Here is a 27,069-nt window from a genome sequence, read left to right on the forward strand (position 1 = left end):
TTTGATATCTATGTACCACTCCCCTCAATAATGCCCGGCCATGAGGGTATCAGAAATAAATAAATAAATTACATTACGACGAGGACGGCGACAAACGCGTCAACGCGAAACCAGGAAAACGAAGCGAAGGCAGATAGCACTCGGAAAAAAAAAATAGATAGTGTACGGTGGCACATCAATTAGTTGAACAATTATATTAGTTCAAGCATTACTGTTTCCTGTCCGCTGTGAAAAGCAGTACTGAAATTGGCCTTTTCGGCGAGCCTTTGATTGACTTAGGACGGAGGTTTGTTTCTCAGTACTATCCAGCTTTTCAATTCCCGCCGTTGAGCTGCAAAACTACACATTGATTGATCGTCTTCGCAAGATCTTAGCTGATGTGTGTGTTCTCATTCAGTTTTGCATTTTCTCAGCTGCTCTGCTTTTTTTTATGTCAAATTGTGCGCCACGCGGAGAGCACAATACATTTTGGTTCTGCTGCCACAGCAACGCTGTGAATATGAAGCCCGATGGAAAACCTCACATCAAAATAAGGCGCGCACAAACTTTTCAGAGATTTGAAATAACGGAGAGCAGGTGGAGAAAGCTTCCGAGTTCAGAGGGTTCCGAGCTCGCGCGAAACTTGTCTGATCCCCACGGCATGGCGCCACCTTCCACGCTGCGATGAGCGGCCGGCGAGTCCCAAAGCCAGCGGGCGGCTCGATTCTCGAAGCGCTGACTCCGGGCCACAGCGGTTGCAGCAGCGCTCGCGTCGGTGCCGCTTGGCAGACTCCCGCTCGGCGGGTTCCCGAACTGTGGCATGCCACTCCACGTAGAGAGGCCTGCGCCACTGTTTTCCACCTGTGGCTAGCAGCTCCCAAAAAGCATGACGTCGCTGCTCGGAGCTCCCGTCCTATTGACGGGCGGCATCACTCGCGCGCTGTTCCTCACTTTTGTTGTTTCGCTCACAACTCACTGTGCACTGTGCCAGGTGCCTCATCACAGCAAATTCTCGTTGCCGGGAGGAGCAGCTCTGGAGACAAGAGAGGAGGCCCTTAAGCTGAAAGGCCCTCACCGGCCTCCGGAACTCCTGGTGCTCGCGCCAGATGACGACATGTTTCCTTACTCTCTGCACAAGGTAGTGCCGGCTGTCATGGTCGCCGTGGAGTACCTTCAGCACCACCGAAACCTTACGCTCGTAGTGAACTACAACAACACGAACTGCTCGTCCTCTCACGGTCCGCTGCTGGCGTTTGACCACTACATCGCCGGCAAAGTGGACGTGTTCCTGGGTCCCACCTGTTCGTACGTGCTGGCCCCCGTGGCGCGCTATAGCGCCGAATGGGACCTCCCCGTTCTCACGTCATCGGGCCAGAACGACAACTTCGACACCAAATACCCCAACTACAGGCTGCTGACTCGCATGAACGGCTCCTTCACTCAGGTGGGCCAGCTGTTCATCGAGACACTGCGCCGGTTCGGATGGCAAGTGGTGGCCTTCCTGTTCCACGAATTTCGTGAGCGCACCAAGGGCCATTCGGACTGCTTCTTCAACCTGGCCGCCGTGTTCAACGCGCTGGGAGGAGGGCACATGTTTCACCAGAAGTTCGACGAAGAGGACCCCAGTGTTGACTTTGAGGCGCTCATGCAACAGGTGGCACGCAACGCAAGAAGTGAGTACTTGACTGCTTTTTGCTCGTGGGCTCTGGCAGAATATACTGGGAATACCTTTTAAATTATGCACAATTTCCACGATCACTTTTGACGTCTTATGGGCCCGCTTTCTGTGTGTTCATCTGGTTGATCAGGAAATAAAATACCGGCATTTTCATCACTACTAATGCGTTCTCTTGAATACCAGAATAACTGAATAAATACTGTTCGGTACAAAACTACTTGGCTTACCAAGGCTTTAAATGTCTTCACTAGATTTTCGTGACAGTTTCGAGACAGTGGATTCTTTATAATTAATTTGATAGAGTCTCGGGCAGAGTATAAAATTGAGATGAAATATATTTTGCCGTCCATTACGAGCCATTTTCGTGGAGCACTTTTTTAACGGCATAGTAAAATTAGCAAAACGGTTTGCTGTAAGTTTAGTGGTGATGGTTGCAAAAGAGACGCTCTGTAGTCAAGCCATGGGTTGCATGCTTTCTAAATTTTTTGAACTGTTGGTCAAGAATGCACAAAGCCTCCTAATTACGCGGAAAAATTCATTTGTTTATACTCCATGCTCTATCTGTATGGCCTACATGCACGGATATACTGTTAGTGCAACAAGAAAAAGGAGAAATAAGGTATGGGACTGAAAAGCTAGATTTCAGAATGAAACTTCGAATACTGCTTTCAGTGATAAGTGACGCTAAACATTTATTTGTCAAGAGCCAATAACTTACAGAAGCTCAAGTGCAATCCTACTGCCCTCTGTAACATTAGTTATTATCTAGCTGTGTTCTTTTCAAACGTTTCTTTGGTAAATTTTATCCGAAACGCAATCAGTATCATAAGGGCCGAACACTTTCTTCTTCGAAGATGGCACAAAGTCATGTGCGCGTGTGCTTTGTACTATGTACAAGAGGTGTCACAGATCTGCACTATTCTGAAATACTTGAGCGCAGTTTCATGTAAAAATGAAATGAGGTATTTTTCTGCTCTGTGCCTTCTGAGCGTCAACGAAAAAAACAGTAGAACTCGTCATATACGTTCCTTTACACTCGAATGGCACAAGAAGCATCCATGTATATTGCTCCCAAAGTATAATCTTATCAATAATACTAATGCAAGCTGTTTTTCAAGTAAAGAGTGTCAGACCTGTTAGATCACTCTTTTTATCACTACAATGCAAAATGTCCGGCTTTGACTTATTCAAGAATTTCACACGAGCAGCTATTGACCGCATCTTAATAATTATGCACTTGATTAAAAGAATGGTATCGTTTGAAAACTAAACAATTCAGAGGCGGAAAAACACAGATACCATAGATTTTTTTCTGTTGATGGTGCTCCTGACGCATAATTAGTGCACACTGCGGCGCAAACTACAAGATAACTAAAGAAGAGCACGTAGCAGGCGCTTAAGTGCTCTACAGCCAGCGCAAGCAGTAGAGGGCGCAAAAATGAGAAAAGAAAAGATCAAGAAAGAAGTATCTAGAATAGCTGCCACAAAAAGCCGACAAAAAAGCGTTGACAGGAGCCATGTAAATGAAAGGTTTGGATGTGTTCTTTCTTTCAACTCAAGCCCTTCTCGCCTCAAAGTTCTTACTGCAGGTGATGTGCAGCTCTCGTCTTTACTTTGACGTAACAATATACCATAATAATGGTGGCAGTGTTACGCTGACTTAGTTTATGCGAACTCGCCATGGCACCTAAGCGCGCGTGTCTGCGACTAAATTTGCTTTAAAGCAGACCAGGCGCACGTGAAAACATGCATGATGACATCGCTGCACAGCCGTTTCCTCCGCGAGGTGGACGTGGTCCATAAGGGGCCCGCGCAGTGGCGGTCTTCGGACTAATTTAGAAGAGATGGGCTTCCTCAAGCGTGCAGGGAAATTTTACCTCGCGGAAGCTTTTACACTGAGCTCCCATTGAAGTCCACCAGGCCCGTCAGGCACTAAAGCAGGGGCCGCGTGGAAGGGATTAAGGAAGGGCCAGGACGGCCATCGCCGCTTATAGAATGGTATATAGCCTTGGGAGCACAGGACAGCCATGACTGATGATATAATAAAGCTACTCTATTTTAATAGTGCAGCGTTTGCTTGCAATATGTACCAGAGCCCAAGCCACTCAGGGTCTTCACAAAGCACGGATTAAAGTATGCGTATATAAGTGAATAAATAATGATAAAAGGACTCGGCCAGGCCTCCCGTAAGTGGAGGAGCCCAACGCATATTCGATGTTGGTCATTAGAGCGGTGCGATGGTCCAGGCACGGCTTTACCGGGACCCGACCAGGGCAGGCACGTGTTGGTCACCACGAACGCGCAGACGGCTAGCCTAATTGCTTTTTCGGTAATAATCGGCCCAGAACAAAGGACCTAAACGTTTCCCGCGCGTGTACCGGATTCATGGCGCAGACATGTCGGCTAACTGGTTTATGCTTTCAAAGGAACATTCACGGCATTAAGCAACAAGTGACAATTTTTTTTAAAATTCAAGCCCAGTGTTAGGTCATGAGATCCTGTTTATCTATGTATTTGCGATTAAAACTGAGAAAATGTGCTGCTGTAACTTGTTGCACTTTGGAGAACAATACGACTGATTAGTTGACTGCTGAATTTTTAGATGCCACACGAACACTTTATTGTGTGAGGAGCGTTAATGAAGGGCTCAATAATATTTTCGACCGTTTTTGGTTTTCTAAAGTGCACTGAAATACCAGTGTACGGGATTTTTTTTTTCATATATATTAAAAATACAGACCTGGTTGCTTGGAATGAATCCGCAACAGTGGGTTCGGCCGTTGTACCCCATAGCCCTGAGCGACCGCGCTAGGCTGAATAAGAACACGCATGCAATATAAAATTCAGACATTGAAACTTCTCTTGAGCTATATGACGCGTATAATAAATTTCGTACCCGTATTCTAGCCCTGGGGTTGAATGCTAAATCCCACTGAGCGTTTTTCTTAATTAAACGGCGGGAAAAAGATTTTTCGTGTATTCGCATAGAAGTATAACCCGCTGGTTCTTCGGAGCCTGATTGGTGTGCTGCGAATTTCTTGCTGCTAGGTGCAACTGGGAGCCCTTCGCATTGGCATGTCGCCAAGGAAGGCACAACACCGCTAACTTTTACGCTCATTGGTTGAAGAACAGATTAGGAACGAAAGCGAGACGTCGTCACTGAGCGCATTAATAAAGATATTGAATTTTTTTAACAGGGCAGTGCGCAGAATCCTTTCCATGAACGGCGGTGAGCATTTAAGCATCAAGATAGATGGTTGCATTAGGTGCTTATGTGCCGTAATACTCAATCCAACGTCACAACACACGAGGAGACGTCAACGCGATTAGCAAATTGTCGATGATTTCTTAAGGGTGGCGGAGCATTGCGGATTCAGCCAGAAATGAAATTATCTATGGAGCTAATATCGCTCTGAAGCGCTGTGGTATTTGGAGGCGGTGACGCGTTGTTTGCGATAAAGGGTACTAGGAATGATTTAATCTCTGGACGAAACGGAGGCTCGTGTGGCCGCAAACATGTTTTGTCTCTTTCATTTTGCAGTTACTAGCACGCATTTCAGCAGCAGCTAGAAGAGTGAGAAATGGAAAGCAATTGCGAATACAGCACTTCTTTATCTGCACTTAGGGCACACCGGCGATATAGCATAGATATTCAACGACCTACCTTTGTCGGTATTTTCACTTTGCTGAGTTAAAGTACGTGCTTCAGAGTGCTTTTTCTAGAACCTCACTTACGTTAACAGAACACATAGCGTGGTAATCGACATGATGAGAGAAAATTAAAATTTTCATCACGATAATTTTCCCGCATTATTTTTCATTTCGAAAAAAAAACAAACCAGGAAGAGGTGATAGTGAGGGTACTTCAGGGATTGATAGTTTGAACCCTGTGGAACAATCTTGGCTCGTTAGGCTGTAAGTTTTTTGATACGCCGATTAGATTCATATTTTGTTCCTTATTGAATTTTCCCTTTTGTACACGTCACCTCAAGCTTAAAACAAACAATGTCAGGAGCACTATCACAAGGCTAACAATGTTCTTTCAATCTTAATACGACAGGCGCTTAATAAGAGTAGGATGATAAAGACTTGCTTAGTTTGTTTGTGTCTTTTTGTGAGTTGTATCTAAAAGAAAATAAGAAATTCCTTGCATACCATTTTTGCATACCTTTCTGATGACAACACCGCTTGGCCTTAGCAATTTTTGTGTGAGCGTTGCGCCACATTCACCTAGGAAGAACTCTGTGACCCTTTTAGTGTGCGGTTTTAGAATTCGATAAAACAAAATTATGAGAATTTTTGAAACTCTGTTCAGCGTGCTTTTATATTAATCACAGCGAACTGCTGAGGTTCTTACTTAGCAGAGGAATTTGTAATTTAATTGTGAATTATGTTGCCTAGCATCCTGAAGCCACACATAATCGATGAGGGACGCTGTAGTGGAGACCTCTGGATTAATTTAGACCCCTGGGGTTCTTTAACGTCCACTTACATCGCACAGCACAGGGGTGCCTTTTACGCTTCACCGCCATAATTGGTTTTTGAAAATTTTTTTTACACCTCACACAACCGTTGATTAACTCGGAATGCGGCTCACTCTAGAACCAGTGAAGTAGTGGTGTCATACCTAGGATAACTGCCATTACCAATTACCTATCGCAATAAAAAAGCATAAATTGACGAAGCTCAGAAGTTCCAGTATTTTATCACTTGAGAGGAATAGCATGAAAATCATGCTTAAAAATACAAGCACCTCTTATGCTTTATTTGGAACGGGTTACGGCCCGTGACGTAATATTCTGCTTTAAAAAATGCAACTTTAGGTCCATAAGCAAAGAACGAATCCTGACGCGGTTCTGTCTGAACATGTCCTACATCAGTCAGTTGGAAAATAATTAAACACTCCGGATTCAAGTCGCCAGCGAAACATGTGATGTCTTGAGGCACCGCCTTATCTAGCACGTGCTAGCTCTGTCCGAGCAGAGGACTCCCACGCCAGCGGCTTGTATCAACAGAAGACTATTTCGGGGCGCGCCCCGCGCATTCCAAAAGAATAACAAGCGTGGGTGCAACGCTACACCCGCCCGCAGCGCTGCTAGGCGCCTTTGTGTTCCACTGACGCAGGACTGCTTCGGCTAGGGATTGAGAACTGGCCTTATAGGAGTCTGCATATTGGTTAGGGGAGCGTGTCTGTGGTACATCAAAGTTAAAATGCGGCAGAGAAAAGTGGTAACGTTATCATGAAAAGAAGGTGAATTTGGCTGTGTAGTTATATAGGGAATACCAAGTAAATTAAGACCTTCTTTTTTGGAGAAACGCATTAACGCTTCGAAGATGGCTGTAGTGGGACGGTAACGCATGCACTAAAGTCCTAACGTGGTCTAAGTAAGAGGCTCATTTTACATTCAGTAAGTCCTCTTTTGTATCTAGTCCACCGCCGCTTGGAGGACGTTGGAAGCAACTTCCATTTAGCTTTTGCAAGCGTTCCGTCGATGCTGCTGCTTGACGTTCGCCGTAAGAAAAAAAAAAACCAGTGTCGCCTTCCATGTCTACCTCTCACGGATAAGTAGTAACCTAATTTGATAAAGTAAGTTTACTTTTTTTCGAATACAACAAGCTCCCTTGCTCGTACTGGGGCTTTTAGTAGGCTTCCTAAGACGCTTTTTATCGCCTTTATTAGGCTACATGGAAAACTACTTGTGGTCTCGGTGCTCGGCGCGTAACAACTCTGATCGTTGAAATCCGCTTGACTTGATTGCTAAACTATAGCACCATGAAACTTCACTACTGGAACAGCACTTTTCTGTACAGCGGTTGTAGAAGGGAGCTTGAGTTCGCTACTGAAAAAGACCCCGTACAACTGAGGTCTTGACTAAGGTAAAATAATTCTGCGCAACGCGATAAGCTTAGCATAGTCACGGGTATGATACCTGGAGTAAGCGCAACGGCAGCTCTCCTTGCTCCTCAAGCTTACTACGAATTTCACCAGAGCAGCGCACCTCTACCTGGACTATCAGGTACACGTTGGCAGTAGAATGCCGCATTATTTTGTGCGCATTTGCATCAGATTCCTCGTTGTACTCCTGCCGAATAGTACGGAAGCAAAGATGGAGACGGCGGTATTTCTCGAGAAAACTCTCGTACAGTTCGAAGCAGCGTAAAGGTTAGGAAAAAAAAAGAGAACGCCTAACAAACAGCCAAATCTAAAAACTTTATGCCTTTGTGAGACCTAAAGCTTCCATCTATGAGTGTTTGTTGTGTGAATAAAGAGAAATAAACGCTTAGCTTCAACAGGAATTACCACAAAAACCTTAAGCGATTGAAGGTCACGCACGGAAAAGCCACAGCAAGAGTGAATTGTTCATGCTATATAGGTTCACTTCAAATTAGTTAATCACGAACTCTCTCTTTACTTTGTATACTTTGTCCAAATTTGCAAGTGTTTCTACAGTGTTGCTGAGTCGGAGCTGTAGTGCTAGCTCACATTATGCATGAAACTCGCACTCCACACGACTGCGATTAATGTACACGGAAAGTAATCCAGCCGAACGCACAGTGGTTGTGAACTACTGCAAAGTGTAACCCGGAAACTTCGGGCAACTTCTCGCAGTAATTGTTTTAAAAAACTGAAGGGTCCGTTCTGTTCCCATGAAGAGGGTGAACGTGCGCTCTTGAGAACTTTTATTGACTGAGCAGTATAAGATGGTACACAGCAACCTCACTTGTTAGGCACGAGCCCTGTCTAAAAGATTTTCCGCACACCCCTTTGCACTACGGGTGCTATCGCCACCTGAAATGGAAGTCCCATGAACGCGCCTTTCAGCCGCAGGTGCTCGTTCGAGGGAATGCAAATGAGTTTCCAGAGCCTGGACACCTCGGTGGTCGACGTGGCCCATCGCTTTCGCGGCCTGCAAGGGCGCTACCTTTCGAGAAGCCGCAGAGTATATACCTCAGCTGGTTGCCCATGTAAATTTATACGACACTGCCGAGTTATTTTCACGGTGGCCTGTTCTCTCAAGGCGCCGCCCATGTGACCTGCGTGAGATCTCGTACTCAGCTTGGCCTGGTTGGACCGGCGTAGAATGATAAAGGCCCACTAGCTACTTTCCCCTGCAGTAAAACCTAATTCTGCCGGAAGGCTGACACCTGGGAGAGTTTGTGTGGCAACATTTAGAAAAACTGGTGCTATTAACTATTTCCGGAGTCCTATCAAAGTAGGAACGCCGACATCCTATTTCCTTCTCTGAATGCGATAAAGACATGCGTATTCTAATTATACTGCGTTGTTAATAACGGCACGTACTCGAGAATAAACCAACTGGCGAGCGTATAACTGCCTAATGCTAGATGTGCAGCCGCCTGTAGTTCTGAGCGCCAGCGTTTGGGTCCACGGGAATGTTCTTGCCGTGTTCGTCAACTTACTCAGCAGTTTAATGGCATCTCCGGCTTCAATTTATCTAGAGGGCCCAGGACCACGTGAGTGGGCCTTTCATTTCAGCCTCTACTGGTGACTCTTGATTAGAGTTTAGTGCCAGTCTGAACGTCCATAGAGCTACCACCGAAGTGGTTGGTTTGATGATGATGTGTGGTCATAACTTATAATCTTAAATTCCAGTGCACGGTGCTTTTTAAGTGCACTTATTGTGAGAAAAACTGTTAAATGCAAGATACTTGTCTGCCCGAAAATGAATAATTACTGCCATTTTATTTCGTCAGTGCAGTTACAGGGAGACAGTATGCTATAAAACAAGAACTGCTTTTTCTCTAAAGAAAACAGACGCAGCGGAAAACGACAGGCAGTTGAAGACGACGCACATCAGGCGCCCACTTTACAATTCATTCTGTCCTCTAAGCCATTTTCCGCTGCACTACTTTACGTTAAAGCACGTTTCATCAAACATAAGGAAAGTTAACGCATCTTGGCCAGATTTCTCTACATGACGCTCTCCTGTACCGGGGGAACTACAACATCGCCCTCACGTTGCAGTTTGTCGTCCACGCTGCACACGTGACGGAAAACTCATTAACGTCGTGTCTCCTTAATTTTTCTTTTCCAGCACCAGAAAGTAGGCGTTGCAAGTCGGAGCGGCGTTCATACATGCCTAACGTACTAGTTTGGACGGCTTCCTGTCGTGAGCAGAGCTTACACAAAATATTTCCCGATCAGCGTGTTTATATTCATATGCATTTTTCTTTTCGTCCTCCACCCGCTTCTACAGATTTTAACAATACAAAGCTATCTTTAGATGTTTAGTCTTTCTTCTGACCTGTCCTTTTCAATTCCTTGAACACTCCACCAGGTTTGGGACCTCAGTCTTAAACGTTTACAACCTACACTGTTACTTAGTATGCGTCATAAAGCTTTGAAAAGATGTATTCACGTGATTTTACTTAGGTCACAATGATAACTCCTCCTTTGGGAGCGAACTGTAATTATTGTCATTGTCTTTATTTCCAGTTAAACTTTCCTACATTCCGTGGTGGATTCGCAGCATATTTTTAGCTCCAGCTGTGCTCAATTTATCTGCCATAGTTTCAAATGCATTCGTTTATACTGTGCCCAAAATGGTGCTGGGAAAGCAGGAAATACTTTTACGCATGAAAATGTGTGAGCGAAGCGTATGGTTTATTTTTATGCAGTTTTTAGTCAGAATCAGATATCGATGCTTGGATTCAATTTTATGCGTCATTCTGCACGTTGGAGTTTTTCTTGTAACTTCATATGACGAGGATATTCAAGTCTGCAAAAGGTCGCAATCGAATGTTTCTCTCTCACTGTTAACTCTATCGAGCAGTGCGTATACTGTGGCCCAGTAACTGCCTGTATCATTTTCATCGCTGCGAGGTGTGCAAAGTTCCTGCTCTAAATATGCAAAGAGTTCAGTAGGTGTAACGACTTTTTTTTTTCGAATGAATTATTGTAGAAATAAGTTTTATTCACTTTCAATGTTTTCTTTCTCGTATAGACAGCACCATACCAAATTCAGGGCTTAATGTCTATGCAAATCAAGCGTGGCTTGTTTTCAGATGCACCCGCATCACAGAACACACAACAGCACTCGTACTTGCCGAAACCAACCCTCAAAGACTATAGAAGCCGTCGCTGTACGCTTTTAATCCCGCATTTCCAGTCACCAACTGCGTTGTGCTCTGCAGAGTACCAGACTAATTTTCCATGACACCTTGATCATTTGAAGACTACAAAAAGCTTCCTGAGCACGATGAGATAGGCGGTAATCTGACCAACACATAGCGATAATCATTTAGATACGGCCAAAGTTGGAATAAAACTATGAAAGACCTCGCGCCAGCTGTGCGATTGCTAGAAGTTAGATTCGAAGATCACAAAACAAGAAACCAAACGTGACTAATCCTTAAAAATGCCACGAGATGAAAGGATTGACTATAAAAAAAAAGCAGTGGTTTGGCGCTGTTCGCGCTTTTTTTTTCGCCAGCTTGACCAGTCGTCTTCAAGAATAAATGTATCTCCTTTCAAGATCAATCGGGGAACTGAATTTGCATCGCATATAAATCAGAAGAAACAAAAATTAAACAGGAAAGACGAGGAGGAAAGCGCGACAGTGGCCTGGCAGGGGTTGGGCGCCAGATTGCAGCCAGCCACGTCTGGGGATGGAAAAGTTGAGCGAACAGCGAGAAGGGTATAGAATGTCCCGCCGATTCTCTCTGGCACGTTTCCTCCCTACGTTGAGTTATTTCTCTTGTTCCCGTTATTCGCTCTGCGCTTCGGCGGAGCGCGCCGACAGGCTGGAGGCGCTGAAATGCGCGGCTCTGGTCGCTTCGGTGGCGGCACCAGCCGGAACGAACAGAAGGGAACACGGGGCGTCAGATGCGTCTCACTTGACGCGAGCGTTGGCCTGCCGGCGGGACACGGATCGCTGCTTCACGCCGCCCGCTTGTTCTCGCTGGCAATTTTGCGTGCCTCGTTCGCCATTCAAAAACTCCTGAAAGACGCATGCGCTCGCCCGATCACAGCCTCTTTGTGCTTCCTGCGCTTCCCCCCCTCCGTTCTCGATGAATACAGGACCATGCACTCAGCCCATAGCGCGAGGCAGCGGTGTTTGAATATGTGCGAATAGCGTGACAACGCCATGGAGACTCGGAAATTTTTCTCCCTGGCAGTGTAAATGGGGAGAGTTCTCTTAATTTAGTTCAAAAGGCGCCTCTTAAGCGGGGAAGCAGGGAAGGTGAGCATGCGTAACGACTGGAGCATCCTCGGTGGCACTCGCTCTACGCGTGCCAATGAAACCTCGCGCAGGAAAAAGAGACAGGGAATGCAGTAAAGGCTCAGAGGTTCATCGGCCATACCGCCCGATGTGCGACTGCAGTTTGCGGCAATTTTGTATCGTACGATTAAGCTTAAAACAAGTTTATGCGTTTTCACGTGTTTGCTGTCACTATTCTGAAGGTTGTGAAAACTTTTTAGGTACTAGGGGGGTTCAGTGGGCCAATTTCACGGCTGTTATGTATCAATCATGGACATTGCAAATCATTGTTTTCCTTTCCTTCTCATCTTTAGCAAGCAGAGCACCGACGCCTGTTCACAGGGGTTCCAGTGATGCACCGCCCAGAATAGCACGGATGGAGCTACGGCATTATAATTGTTGTCAGTTGCCGTATAGCCTAATGCGGGGAACTTGTGTTCATGACCGCGGGCGTTGATGGCAGATTCTCACCAAATACACCAAATCCCGTTTACGTGAGTTAACTGTTTGAGAAGTATGCCACCGCAGCATGACCTGTAGACCTCTCGCAGCAATTGTAAATTGTGCTGTCAATGTTTTTTTTTCGAGTATATGTGCAGTTATGTGCACGGCCTATGCGCTCCTGAGATGGTGAGTATGACGTTATCATATTATACACGTTCTTTTTCTTTCATTTTTTAAGATGAATTAGAAATCCTCGCGAGTCGCCATAAAGATCTTTCCAGTGTTGTATACGTTTTAATTTCATGTATTGGACCGGAGCCTAAAGTAGCGTGCCTTTTGCTGATAAATCTCGGGGAGGAAATAGGCGGGAGCATTTCAGTAACTAGAAAAAAAATTTTACGAGGACACCTTACGAAAAAGTTCTTTCGAAAATATATTTTCCTACAGGCTTGTCACGTCGACAGTTTAGCCTTTGTGCCCTTTGAACCTGCCCGCGGCTTCGGTTTCGGTCAACGAAATATTTATTTTAAAATGGCGCATCAAGAATGAACGATTCTTTGGGTGATTGTAGTAGTAATTGCGTTTGGTTAAACTGTGGCACTTGTGTACCACATCTTCAGCTACATTTTGGGAGGACATTGAAGTTGCGGCAAATCGAAAGCAGGTACAGGTCATTTCTCTTAGTATCGAAGACACAGAGAGAACAATCGTCGCAGCACCCATTGCTAAGGCTACTATCATCACAACCCCCCCCCCCCCCCCCGCCCCCCCCCCCCCATCCTTACCTTTAGAAGCAAATCCCTTTGGCGGTTTCATTTCCAGCATTTCTTTCACAACTCGTGCCAAGCTGTTCTTGGATATGTGCAGCAAATGCTTAGAGCATTCTCCACAAGCAGTACATGAGCCATACACCGGATTCTAACAATGCCCTGAAATAATAGCAAGATGCTGTCATCACGTTGATGACCGCTACATCACGGTCATTCAAGGGACAACGAAATGCTTTTACATCCATACACTGTATAAACTCCCCGGACGTGATACCATTATTCCGTACAAAAGTCAACTGTCAATGTCTACGCTTGCAGTGAATTTACCGAGAATCATCGGACATGTGAGAAATGGAAGTGCGCATTTGCTAAGCCGTTCCCCGTGAGGCTTCCGAAAGGAAAGTCGTCCTTGCACATAAGTGCTTCCAAAGCTCTTTACGTTTGCCGATCGAAGATCGCAAGTGGTTTAGAATGCTTAATATTCTACCAGAATCCCCATGGCTCACACATTTGTACGCAGAAAAAAAAAATAATCTTGGTACTAGCGTTAAAAAAATCAGTGAACGTATAAAGACTTAATTCTCGAAATAAATATTTCCTGCAGTATTTCCCCTGCCGAAGCCAGCGCCCATTTGAGGCTTCCAAAAGCGAGGTTAAAAAAACTGTGGGAGATCAGGGGTGTGTGACGTTACAAGTAGCAGGCCTCTGTACTCCTGGAGGCGTGATGGTGGGGAGGCAACAAGGAGGAGAGTTTTCAGAGGTGACTGAGAAAAAGAAGAGAGCTCAGGCTGAGAGAAGGAGGTATATATAAAAATAAAAGGTAACCTCACAGGATAGTTACGACTCCGAAACGCGAATATTGACCGTTAGTTTGGTTTGGTTTATGGGGTTTAACGTCCCAAATCGACTAAGGCTATGAGAGACGCCAGTAGGAGGGGGGGGGGGGGGGGGGGGGGGGACCGCAGGAATTCCGGAAAATGGGGCTTAGTTTGGAAAAGCGGGGGAAGAGGGGTGAAGTTAGAGTGGGTGGAGTGTTTATTTTTTCGATATCCGTTCCTAATTATCTCTATCTCAGTTCTGCGCTTGCAGATTTCGCAAAGAAGTTGGCTTACATTTAAGAAGCAATCGTACCGTGCCCTCAAGCGTACTAGGTCACTAGACGTTCTGGTAAGCTGGGCTACCAGAGCCATTGGCACTGGCTCTGGTTCACTAATGTGCTGTCTGTGTAGAGTTGCTCACAGCGGCTCGGCTGTCATCTGGATGAATTTGGAAGCTTCAAGAAAGCAGAGTGGCGCTTGTTCATCTGCAAAACGATCTACAGCGTAAAACCTGGTTAAGATTTATGAACAGCTAAACCTGTAAAAAAGGTAGGGCAGTGAACCACGTGAGACACTAATGATAATCATCAGCACTGTGCTGTCAATCAATAGCATAATTGCTCTAGTAGAGAAGAGCAAAATCCATTTGTGGCAGTTGAGGCTGGAGCAGTGCATGGAAGGCAGCAACTAAAACGTTTAGCAATTCGATTGGTGCAAAAAAGAGCTTAATAAGTGGACGACAACCGCTAAAAACTTTCGGCTACTAAGTTAAAATTACTATGGGAGCTTGTAATGCTAAACTTCTAAAACACTTTTTTCTCATGTCTCCGTAATGTCGCCGCTGCTAAGATGCCTTCAAGTGCGTCGGTCCAGCCGAACCGTTTACGTTCAGTCTCTTAGTCTAAAATTTCCTGGTGCATGGCATGCAATAAGCCGAGACACATTTGCAACTTAGAGTGCAATATACTATATAATATATACAGTTGCAGTCACGATACATATTGTACGAAAAGCCCATAATAGGCACCCACAGCACCACTTTGTACAAGTACTGCGGGCCAGTGAGTATTTGCTGCCGCCGGCAACTTAAAGGTACACTGAAGAGTAATCTGAACGTGTAGAACGAGTTCCAGTTGTAAAAATACTAGTTCAGATTCCTCTTCATTGCACCTTTATGGAACAAACAGGGGGATAATCAAAAGTACAGCCGTCTATTTCAACCGCACTGCAGCACTCTGCAGCGCATTATAAGCCTGTATACTACAATTGTCCCTCTAGCTGGCGTTTTGCGCTACATGTTTTGTGTCGCGGATGTTTAGCGTGCGTTCAGCACTTAGTGCACGTTTAGCGTATAAGAAATCTTTAAGTCCTGTTTATAAAGACAGTGGCGCCGCAGTTATTAAGTGCTTCATACGTTCTTTGCCAGTAAAGCTAGCGGATACTGTCTTCTATATGGATTCTTGTTTTTATTTGCCCTGCGTATGTACCGAGAGAGAGAGAGAGTAAAAAGAACAAGGGCAGGAAACGCAGCTAGGTTAACGAGATAGGACGGGTACAACATCGCTCTGTTAACTCGGCCCTGACAGTATCTAGTGCAAAGGCTGGTCGAACACTGCCCGCCCACGTGGTCTGCGGCGATGTGCGACGGTTTGTCTCTGCCGTAATTGATTCACGCCCGGAGCCGACTAATTTGATCAGTGCTCCTCGCGGGCAACGGCCCGGGAGACGCATATGCAGCAAGTTGCGGGGTGACAGCTGCAGTAAGTAAGCCGATTTGAGACATGACATGCACGAGCTCGGGCGCATTCGAGTTTGTGCACCGCTTCGGCAGACCCTTGGCGACAAAGAGAAAGAATCAATACGCGTCGGAAAAAAAATAATATAAAACTTTGTTGCAACTGAGTGGAAACTGAAAACTGTCCTTGCATCAGCTTACATATAAGCCGGTGTGAACTCAAGACATTCGAACCCAGAAGCGAATGAGGACTTTCTCGATTCTGGGAAAGTGCATCAATGAATATTTCAAGCGAAATATCGCACGCGACGATCACTCCAATTGTTCTGAGAGTGTTAGCGGCAGGTGTGCGGTGACATTTTGTTTAAAGAGTACGTATTGAAAGTAACAGTTAAGATGTAATTTGGGTAGGTTTTTTGGTTTTATGGGGTTGAACGTCGCAAGGTAACTGAGGCGATTAGGGATGCCGTAGTGAAAGGCTCCGGATAATTTAGAGCGCCAGGGGTTCTTTAACGTGCATTTACATCGCGCTCTACACGGGCCTCTAGCATTTCGCCTCCAGCGAGATGCGACCACCACGGCCGAGATCTTCGGACCAGCAGACGAGCACCAAAACCACTGACCATCGTGGCAAAGTAACTTCGATAGGTGATTCTGAAAGTATATTAGGTGATATTGGCACGTTGTTGAGACGGATGCTGTTAGAGACGATTCTGCATTGAGAAATCATTCATGCCCTCTTTTGTGTATTTCGGCAATCACGAGGGCGACCTTGCAGAAGGTAGCGTAGGAGGCGGCGCTCACGCACTTTTGTGGCATGTTGTTGATCCACGTTGGGTTGATTTCGCTTTTGTCGTCAAGGCGCTGTTTCCTGTGCGTGATAGCAGAAGTTTCTGCTCTGTTCTATTCTCGTACCTCGGTGTCAGTTCACTTGCTCGGCTCAGCTCAGCGCTTCTGCTTGCCATTGCTGGTTATGGGATGCAGACATCGCCGTAACTTTGGCGTATCTGACTAAATATGACTGAGCGGTGTACTTTGTGGTCAAGTAGTAAACGCAGAAGAGCTATCGCTCCTGCTGCAATATTGCTAGCCTGAAAGGTAGAAGCAAGACGGCGCCTTTCCTAACTGAGACGAATAAAAAGTTGATGGATGTTGCAGCACGCGAGCGCATTTCCGTATGAGGAGCCTTTTCTTACCCGCTCTCGACGGTGGATCTCTGCAACAAATAACGGCACATAGCGCATTGGCGGCGACACAGGAGAAGTAAAGTCAGATCTCCTGTGAGAAAACTTTGCACTCTTTTATATATATTTGTGGATATGGGCAGCTCATTGTAGCCGCTTGTTTTGAATTTTCGCGTATGCGCATTTTGTTTGAACGAACTGAAGAAAGGTTTGGGGCCGGACGTCGTGTTCTGACGAGACGTTACAATGACAGCTACCGCACTAAAATACCGACGAATGCGTACAGCAATAAAATTCGCAGTTATGAGATATAGATTGATCAGCATTAAACGTAAAAAAGAAATGTTCTACACGTCGGAAAACAACAGTGCAATGCACTTCTCAGTGTTACAGTTGAACTGACGAGTACCTCCGCCCGTTCAGCCACGACCTCAGTATCAGTAAAGCATGTTTTCTTAAAACAGTAAGCATCAAATCCATAAAGCACAGAAACTTATACCATACAATTGTCCCGCGGTGACAATGGTGCTAAAGACTCGCGAAACAAGAAGATACCGCGGCCAGCGCAGTGGGAGAAGCAAGTGGAATGAGGCTCCAGAGCCCAAGCCCATGGTAGGGCGAAGGACTCGCATAGCTTGGATAAGAGACAGAGATAAAAACTTTTATTATAAACTAAAGCTAGGTGGAGGCCCCGAATACACAGCCCTATTTGCTGCAGCTGTCGCACATGCTCGGGATATGAAGTAACGCCGATCAACCAGGGCCGTGCTACAATGAACGGCTTCTTGCTGGGAGGGGAAGATAGGGGTGTGTGGGCTATACCAAAAGCAGATCGGGTAATTATCATGTAGAAGGTCATAGGGCTTGACGTACGACGCAAAAAACAAGCATTTCCGAGATAGCGCTTGGGCCAAAAGTTGTGCCGATGCACAAGATGGGGGAAAGGGTTGCTTGCTATAGACCACTACTATGAGTCTCCGGACCCTTCCTGTACAAAGAGCACATTCTGCTCCCTACCCGCTTTCTTTCCCCTATTGATACGAACTTCATCGGGTGTGCAATAACTGCAAGCTAACAATGCGCCCCGACGCCACCGGTGCTTCTTGTTCGACGACTGGTTAAATTATCTTCCCCATGACTGGACACAATTCGACTAGACTAGACTCGCGCTCGCATGGTACCTACCACACTGACCAAAGGACAGTACGCCACTTGCTCTTTACGTCAGCCCGCTCTCCTCTACATACCCCGCCAGACGTCCCATGTTATTTAGTTTTCTGCAGGAACGCACACTGCCCGCAGGAACATAAACGAAGACAAATTCTGTAGTGGCAAAATGCAGGAGCCGCTGGTTTAGCCGTCCCAGGAGCGCTATGCAAAGACCCATTCTTTCTGCAGCAGCGATTTTACTGCCAAAGAGCCGGATCACCTTTATGGGGTCCCTCCGGCAGTTTTACGAGCGGTATCCCTGGTACGCACAGGTCTGATAAAAGGCTTTATGTTCGATCTGGCGGTGTGGAGCGTCACTGATGCATATTGCGGTTCTTGCCAGCGAGCCTATCTGCTTCTGTTCACTCTCGTCTCCCTAGTTCTGCGAGAAAAACGTGACGTCCAGCATACGCGCCGGCCTACTAACAGCTAATATGTGCTCCCACAGTATGGTTCGCGTTTTCCTAAATGGTTCTCTCACCTCAAGAAACTGGTGGCTTCCAGACCCCTGAGGCCCCTTTCGTGCACAGATTGAAAGACGTAAACTTCGTGTCCCGGAAGCCTGCTATATCCGCCTTCGCTGTTTCGATGTACTAGCCAGAGCAGCCAACTTGAGATATGGCTTGGTACCGCGCAATTAGCAAAAAATAGAGATGAACTTTAAAATGCGAAAGGTGTATTTTAACTCATGTCTAAGGAAAATTCTAGCGTAGGCCATCCTTCCTCGTATGCAGCCAGCATGTAGCCCAGAGATTTAGACCCAACGTCATGTTCTCCTTAATCGTTGCAATAGCCTAAAATTCTAGGTATAAAGGCATTAAATAAGTCAGCATTGCAAAAGTCATTGCATCTAGTCTCAGCAAAGCCGAATATCATTAAAGGGGCGCTATGCTTGAATCCATGCTATTTTTCGTTATAGTAAAAATCGAACCTAGCGCTCTTTCTTGGTTTGTTGACTATTTCCTGGCATCTTTTTCTGGCGCCAGTATTTATGCCCGAGATAAACTTTCGAGGACACTTAAGCTACACCTTAAGGGTCGCGCGGGGTAGCTTTAATGGGTAGCTTCGGCGGCCTGACGTCCTATTTGCTTTTCATTTCGCCTAGGTTCAGCCTACATGTCCATATATGGGGAATTGGTCATTCTCTACTGTACAGTCATAGATCGCGGGGAATTCTCATACCACTCCTGGCGCAGTGATGAAGCGATTCAGCAAGGCGCCACTGCCCCTGCAGGTGGCTGTTTCAGCCACCGGTGGGGCTTGTGAGACACAGGCTTTTCTTACAAAAGACCTCCACAGTCCAATCATTCGTTTAGCTGACACCTACATGGTGGGAAGTTTGCTCACAGTCCAGTAGGAAGGTTCTCAACTGCCATGATGGACAGGTTGTGATGGCGTCCCAAGTTCACTTCACCGATGGGACCGGATTTGCAAGCAGAACGGGGGCTTAACTCTATCGTGTTAAAAGTGAATTTAACAATCTTTTCGCTACTTGATTCAGGTTCATGACGTCTACATCCGAATGGTCTCCGAATGGTCTTGAACTGAAGGTGCTGTCGCCTACCCTCTAGGATCTTCGCGCAAAATACTATATCAATGCCCAGCAGTTTACTTGCAAAATCGGCAGCTGATCGTGCAGCCACAGACAGCGGTGCAGCTTTTTTACTAAAGTTGAAAAAGCTGCTTTCTGCTGGTTGTCCACTTGAGCAAACGCTTCTCGGTGAGTCCTTCTTTGCAGGGTATTGCAATAAAACTGAAAAAAAAGTTGGACAAAAAGGGGTTGGCAGTGTTCCCGACGCCTAATCGTCTGGCTGGCCTGTGCGCAGCCCTAAACAGCAAAAATGACACGCAGGCTGTGCGTACCATGAAACATCCACATCACTTCGTACCTTGCGCTCAGCCTGTTGTTTATTCATTCCCACTGTCCTCCTGTGGGCAACATGTAGAGAACACTGAATGCTTCTTTAATAGAAGGTTAAATGAACAGCGTTACAAAGTATAAAAAGCCATACTTTGTCCTCTCAGCAACCACTCATAAGATTGAGAACGAGCAGAAAGTAGAGAAAAATTGTTAGCCACACTCAAGCTCCGTTAAAGAATACTACGCTATTGAGTTAATTGCCTATATATGCGGAAATGGTCATTCTCAATTTTGCAGTCTTATGTCCCTGGGAATCCCCATAGCACTCCTTGCACAGTGGTGCAGTTGTTTGGGGATGCGCCCCTGCCCTGCGATTGCAGGTGCTGCCATCGGTTGGTCTTGCGCGACCCTAGTTGCCATTCCCGAGCAAACTCTCGCTGTAAACCATAATTTAACTGCCTCCTGACAAGGTGGTTAGCTTGCTTGGAATCTTGTGGGTAGGTTGTGAAGACACGACAAGGTCACGTGTCCTATCTTGCCCACCTAGGTTGCTTCTTTGGGGGTACCTGCCTGAGCCACCCTATGCCACCCTATTTATCGATCACAACGCCGAAAACGCCGCTAACGCCCACGCTGACAACGCCAACGCCGTATTTTCTGCTTTACAGCGCCCTCAAAGCTACCGCTTCGGCGCTGACGCTGTCGTTAAAAGAGGACCCGTCACGATACAGGTTGAAAAGCGGCTGCTAGGAATCGTGATAGATGCACAAAAACAATCGAAACTTTGAAGATTTGCAGGCTGTGAAATTCGTGCCTCCGCACATCGTCGGTAGCATTCCTGCACAAGAAGCAGCTACCACTGGGTGAAGCATATTCGCTGTCTTCCTTTTCCAGAGAATTCATTTCAGAGCACGTTCTGAAATCTCTTTCGTACCATCTTTATATTTACACATGATGTCACTCAATATTATTGAGTTGTTTGTAACAACTTTGTCCGTCTGGTTCGTCTTACTGTGTGTCTCAGACAGTCAGCGCTGTTTGCTTCATGATCTAGAACCAACTGGCCTTAACTGGTTCGGTCGCTTAATTGGTAGACTAGTTTTAAGTGCTTAATTTGCTGTGGCTCATTCATCGAGACAGGACATAAGTATAGCAGTATAATTCCAACCCGCGCTGAAGCGTCTTTTGTCGGCGACCAGCGATGACAGTGGTCGGAATCGCAAACGAGAGCTCTCTGGATATGAGCAAGGTTCACTTCATGTATCACTAACACGTGTTGGAGATCTATTTGCGAGCTTCGGCTCGTTGTTTCCAGCTTCAACACCCACCAGTGTCCATCACTGTGAAGCAAATACGAACTTCGCCCCGCACACAGACACAGGAAGTATTCTAGCAATGCTCTTGGGACGGTTGAAAACAACTAAATTCGCAATCATCCTGTCAGTACGGACATGCGCATATCATGAGCTGGTAACACTTTTTTTGCCCCTCGAGGGAAAATTTTCGATTTCCGGAAAGCAGCTTTTTGTGGACATAACGCTCAAATACAACCTAAGGTCGACGATAAACGAGACGGGAATGTGGACCCATGAAAAAGACAGAGAATACCACTTTCCCCACAGTGAAACAGGGACGCATGCCAGGCTGACGAAACTGGCGAAAGAGCGAAGCGAAACAGGAGCGCTGTTTCTGTTCTCGCAACGTGTGGCAGGCGAATCGCCGCGGTCGCAGCTTACATAAAGCTCCGCTCTTCCCGATGTCAGGCAAGTGGGCATTTGGACGCACGTCCGCAGCTCTGATTCCCGCATCCACCAACGCTTTTCCTCTCGGAGCGGAGCAAACACAATAACCCGAGCGTCGAGCGAAGATTTGGTGAGGCGAGGTCTTCCGTATGCCCGTCACCTGGGCGTTTCTGTCCTTTATCATATCAACTTTTGCATCCCCCTCCGAAAGCCACTTGTGGTGGCTACCGCAATCTTTTCCGGATTGCGGTGTCCTGAAATCGTCTGGACGGCTTCCAATCACGCGACAGACATGAATTTGTTGTCTCTGAACACCAAGCTTGCCTTTCTTTATTTACATGCCCATACAAATGCAGATAAAAGGCTCATTTGAATTTGTTGTTGTGTCAATGGAGAGGACATTGCCAACGAGATTCCAGCTGGTGAGTGGTGTTTGGCCAGATACGAAACACTTCCGACCGAGCTGCTAATACGGCTTTAAATGCACGTGCTTGGAATATTGCCTCGTTCTCATATTAGCGCTCGAATATGCTCTCGTCGTCTTCTGGCACTGTTCTGAAAACCTTCCAATATCAGGTGCGCGAACGGAGTGCCATTTTTACCCTTACTAGATGCGTGATGCTCCGCTAAAAGGGCTCTATAACCCACTTGACTGGTGTTCCACTGCTGATTGCTCTTAAATAAAGAGATTTGCCCCAAGAATGTATAGCTAAGCGCAATGTGTAATAGAACGCTGAGCTCGCAATCAAAAATGAATTTTATTTGTACTTAGCGGCAACCATGAAACGTCATTTAAGAGTAATCGGGAGGAATTTTATTCTACTATAAGCGGCCCATTTTACGTTGCCCATTTCGCGTGTAATCCGGTCCTCTACCAGTGGTCACTTAAATATACCCACGGCTTTCAAGCTCACGGGGCAAGCGACCCGGGCATTTTGTAGGAGGTGACCGAACCTCATCATTGGTTACACATTGCAGCCAATGGCAGCCAGTGGGAAAGTCAGGTCGCCTGCTGTTGACAAAGCGCTGCGATAGGCCTCACCATTGGCTGAAAATTGCATCCAATTTCAGCCAATCGCAAGGTTCGGTTGCCAACCGCCCAATGACCAGGTCTCTTGCCCCAGACCTTGAAAGCAGCGGGTAAATCGGAGTGACCACAGACAGAGGACCGAATTGATGCGAAATGGACAACGGAAAATAGACAGATTATAGAATACGGGTCCTATATTCAGGAAGCGACAAGAAGAAAAAAGATGCGTGCATCTTATTACTTGTCGAGGGATATTTCTTGGCCACATGCTAATGCAATGCCTGCTTTCGATTTGTTCCGACCTTTACGGCCCAAGCCTACAGGCAAAATTGAACACAGGAAATATAATCAGTGTTTCATTTCTGTCTTTATTTTTCCAGTAAGAAACGAGAACTTCTGTGCTCTTCTCGTACGACAACCTTTTACATCGTAACTCAATAGATCACCGGAGCATTAATTCCGTCCTTTACAGAACTCATCGATTTCTAACTCGTTTAGAAACACTTGATTACGATCAATAATTTGTGCTGTGCTCAGTGTCATATGCAAATAGCTTTGGCGCATACGTTCTTGCGCAAGCTCTCCGCATTTACGCCATCCTTCTTCCTACGTTCGTAGCACGCTTTCATCTTACAGTGTCTGGCTACGTATGCAAAGACTAGCCATACGGTTCCGCTCCTCTGGCGCCTACACTTCATATTTTTTATGTGTATGTTCAAGCCACAGATCACTCTATCCTTCCCTCTGCTTTTCTCCATTACACACCTTCCCCCTTTTTCCCGAGCCATACGTAGTGCCCCCATCCCCTACTGCTTCCCTTTATACCGGTCTGGCCGCGGACCCAATATCCCTTATTGATTCGGCCAACTTCCGCGGCCGCCACTCAACGAATGCTGCTGACCGGGCCCAGCGCGTGTCTGGGGAAGACCTCGCAGCGCATATCGCCTTTCCGGGTCACTACCACGCTTTCGGCGCGAATATTGCTTTTTTTCTGCTCGTGTGCCAAGGCAGGTTTCGCTAACGTCACCCACGATATGAGTAGGCCTTCTCTGCTGTATCTTAGTTTTGTCTCTGAGGGCCTCAACCTGTGTATTACGCAAAGATATCGCGAGGCCAGGGCAAGCGCTGCTGATAAGAAAGGAGTAGTTACTGTTTGGAAAGAAAGAAATGTTTTCTAAGTTTCGTCAAACCTTTGTCATGCTCCAACCTCCTTTTGCTTTAGTGCTGCCTCTGAACGGTGATTAGAGTTCTTTTAAATAACTGAACTGTAACTGTGGCGCAAGTTGATCAGGAAAGATGTTGCATTATGACCCTCCTTTCCCACCTTTATGACTGAGTGCTACAGTATGAGTTGACTTTCCAGCTGGCTTCTTTAGTTAGTAATAGATAGATATAAAATCGTTATTTTCAGAAACAGCCCAAGCAATAGTGGCTGTTTAAATGCCTGTAACCCTTTGTCATAGGGACATGTGACTTGGAAATGAACGTTGCACTAGCAAGAGTGTCTGCTTTTCCAGTCCCAAAATGTGTTTTAAGCAAAAGCGAGAAATGAGCACTTGATTACCGCGCTCTGCAAGCATTAACAAGAAGTTCGTTCTCGGCTATTTATATCATTCGGGTTGTTTTTGTATGCACTGCAAGGCTATGTTGGCAGCAGCTGCATCCCACTGTAACATACTACGTTTAAAGTTAAGATACCTGAATATTGCTATAGATTTAAACCTTTTTGAGCTGCAGAAAAACAAAAATATAGAAAATTATATGTAAAATCAAAACCGTCAAAAACACATAAGTGAAGTATGGATATCAGTGATGGGATGAGATCAAAAAAGAATTTGCCTCAAAGGTATGTGGTATCGTACACACACCTTCGAACACAGAACATTGACAGAGACGCGAAAAAATCAAGACGAGAAATAAATAAAACGAAAATGCAATTTTTCCTGTTTATGATTAATAATGAGAATTCCACTACTGAGAAGAAAAACAACTTGCTCATAGAAATGTGCGCACGGTTGATTCGTGCACACTGCTTAATTGCTTTCTTCCGCAGACAACGCGGCTATATAAGTGATCTAGACATGCACTTAAGGCAATGCTTTGAGTCTGTAATACTTTTAAAGTAGAGTTACGTCTTCCCACCAAATCCATACCAGCAAATGGCCACATGCTGGGACGTGACCCACATCAAAGAAGATGTGTAAATGATGATAACATCTGGGTGGAATAGTGTTGAGATAATTGGCACTTAACACCGACTATAAAGGGCATTCTTTGCTTCTTCTCAGCAGGACTGCTGATTTTACGTTTTCACTTTCCATTAAGTCAGTCGTAAATCCAGAGAGGTTGGAAAAATTGGTGACAAGCTTCTGCGTCCTCATACCTCCTGGCAGTGCCAGCATAGTGCACCCAAAAGTTTTGTTCCGTATCTCCTCGATTTTGCCATAGCTGATTATTTATTGATTTCTGAAATCAACGCCACACACCATAGTGTAACATGTGATGGAAAACATAAACCGTGGGATCTTTCAGCAGAAACCATGGGACTGATTTGAATCGCTTCTTAATCAACTAGGCATAGGACGGATGGCATTGCATGAACACCGTATGCTGAGGAGCCTATTGGTCTGGCACAACTTATGAACAAAGAGCGTAGCGCCAAGGCATCACAGAGAAAAATCGAGGACAGGGCGGTGTTATCCCTCTTTTCTGCTCACTGTCTTGACGCTACGTTCTTCATTCAAACAATAAGGCATGGCATGGCATGTGGGGTTTAACGACCCGAAATGACACTCTGGGTCGTGTGAACGAAAAGGAAGGTCGTTCCGGTCCACAAGTCGGGTAACAAAGATTCACCACTTAATTACCGACCCATATCACTCACCAGCACACATGTAAACTCATGGAACACGTCATTTATTCTTTAACAATGCACTTTCTGGATTCAAATAATTTTTTTCACTCATCGCAGCACGGATTTCGCAAAGGATACTCATGTGAAAGTCAACTAGCACTTTTCGTTCATGACTTGCATGCCAACCTTGATGCTAACCTCCAAACTGACGCAATTTTTCTTGACTTCGCTAAAGCATTTGACAAGGTACCTCATAACCACTTATTTCTAAAACTCTCTCGCCTAAACTTGCATCCCGACATACTAGCATGGATAAAAGAATTCTTAACTCACCGCTTCCAATCAGTCGTTGTCAATAACCAAATGTCTGACCTCCTACCAGTCTCCTCAGGCGTGCCCCAAGGATCCGTCCTTGGGCCACTCTTGTTTCTAATTTATATTAACGACCTACCTGAGAAATTAGATTGCCATATTCGGATGTTTGCTGATGATTGTGTTATTTACAGAACAGTCACTAACATCTTCGACCAACAATCCCTTCAAAATAATTTAACTCATGTGCAAGACTGGTGCAGTGAATGGCTAATGACACTTGACACAAGTAAATGCAAATATATGTCGTTCCATCGTCGCCGTTACCCTCTTCTGTTCCAATATAGCATATCAAACGTTCCTCTCGATCTTGTCCAATCATACAAATACCTTGGTGTTCATATTTGTCATGATCTTACATGGAATACGCATATTTCAAACATCATATCATCCGCCAACAGAACACTAGGATTCTTAAAGCGACACCTACGCTCTGCACCTCAGCATGTCAAGCTCCTCGCATACAAATCATTAGTCAGATCAAAATTAGAATACGCATCTCCCATCTGGTCTCCAAAGCAAGCATATCTCTGTAATTCAATTGAAGCAGTTCAAAACCGAGCCACTAGATTCATTCATTCATCGTATTCTTTTGATATCAGCATATCATCCCTCAAATCACAGTCCAGCCTACCTACCCTTGCTCATCGCCGCTACATTGCTAGTTTATGTTTGTTTCACAAGTTTTTTTACTCTGAGCTACGACAGGAACCCTACATCTGCGAACCACCACCACGCATCTCCCTCCGCACCGGCCATCAGCAGCAAGTGTCACGACCTCGCGCCCGCACCACTACATTTTCTTCATCATTCTTCCCCCGGACCGCGAACGACTGGAACGGCCTTCCCCGAGAACTTGCTGCTATCACATGCCAATCATTGTTCATCGAAGAAATCACGCGTGTACTTGCTCAGTGATAATCTTATATTTGTATAACTTTCAACTTATCTGTTAGTCATTCTGTTTTTCATTTCTGTGTGCCCCACCCCTTATGTAATACCCTCTAACGAGGGTCTTTAAGGTATTAAAGTGAAGTGAAGTGAAGTGAAGTGAAGTGATGGCGTAGTTGAGGCTTGGGATTAACTTAGACGTAACAGTAGCTTGTTTTGGGCTAGTTGGTAACAGTTCTTAGAAAACATAGCGCAAAAAGGATAGGAAGATGCTTCAAT

The 27,069-nt window shown here is 45.7% G+C and overlaps 1 protein-coding gene across 1 annotated transcript in view; it reads left to right on the top strand.

Annotated features, from left to right (window-relative positions):
- The first annotated feature begins 745 nt into the window (after positions 1-745).
- LOC149340431 (atrial natriuretic peptide receptor 1-like) overlaps positions 746-27,069 on the top strand; it is a 238,511-nt gene continuing 212,187 nt past the window's right edge. The window contains exon 1 of the mRNA XM_089549200.1: positions 746-1,652. Coding sequence (XP_089405326.1) covers positions 866-1,652 — 787 coding nt within the window. The 5' untranslated portion in view covers positions 746-865. The remainder of the gene's footprint in view (positions 1,653-27,069) is intronic.

The sequence above is a fragment of the Amblyomma mixtum genome, chromosome 6 (genome assembly GCF_055824585.1).
Source record: "Amblyomma mixtum isolate Tamu chromosome 6, ASM5582458v1, whole genome shotgun sequence".
NCBI classification, from domain to species: Eukaryota; Metazoa; Arthropoda; class Arachnida; order Ixodida; family Ixodidae; genus Amblyomma; species Amblyomma mixtum.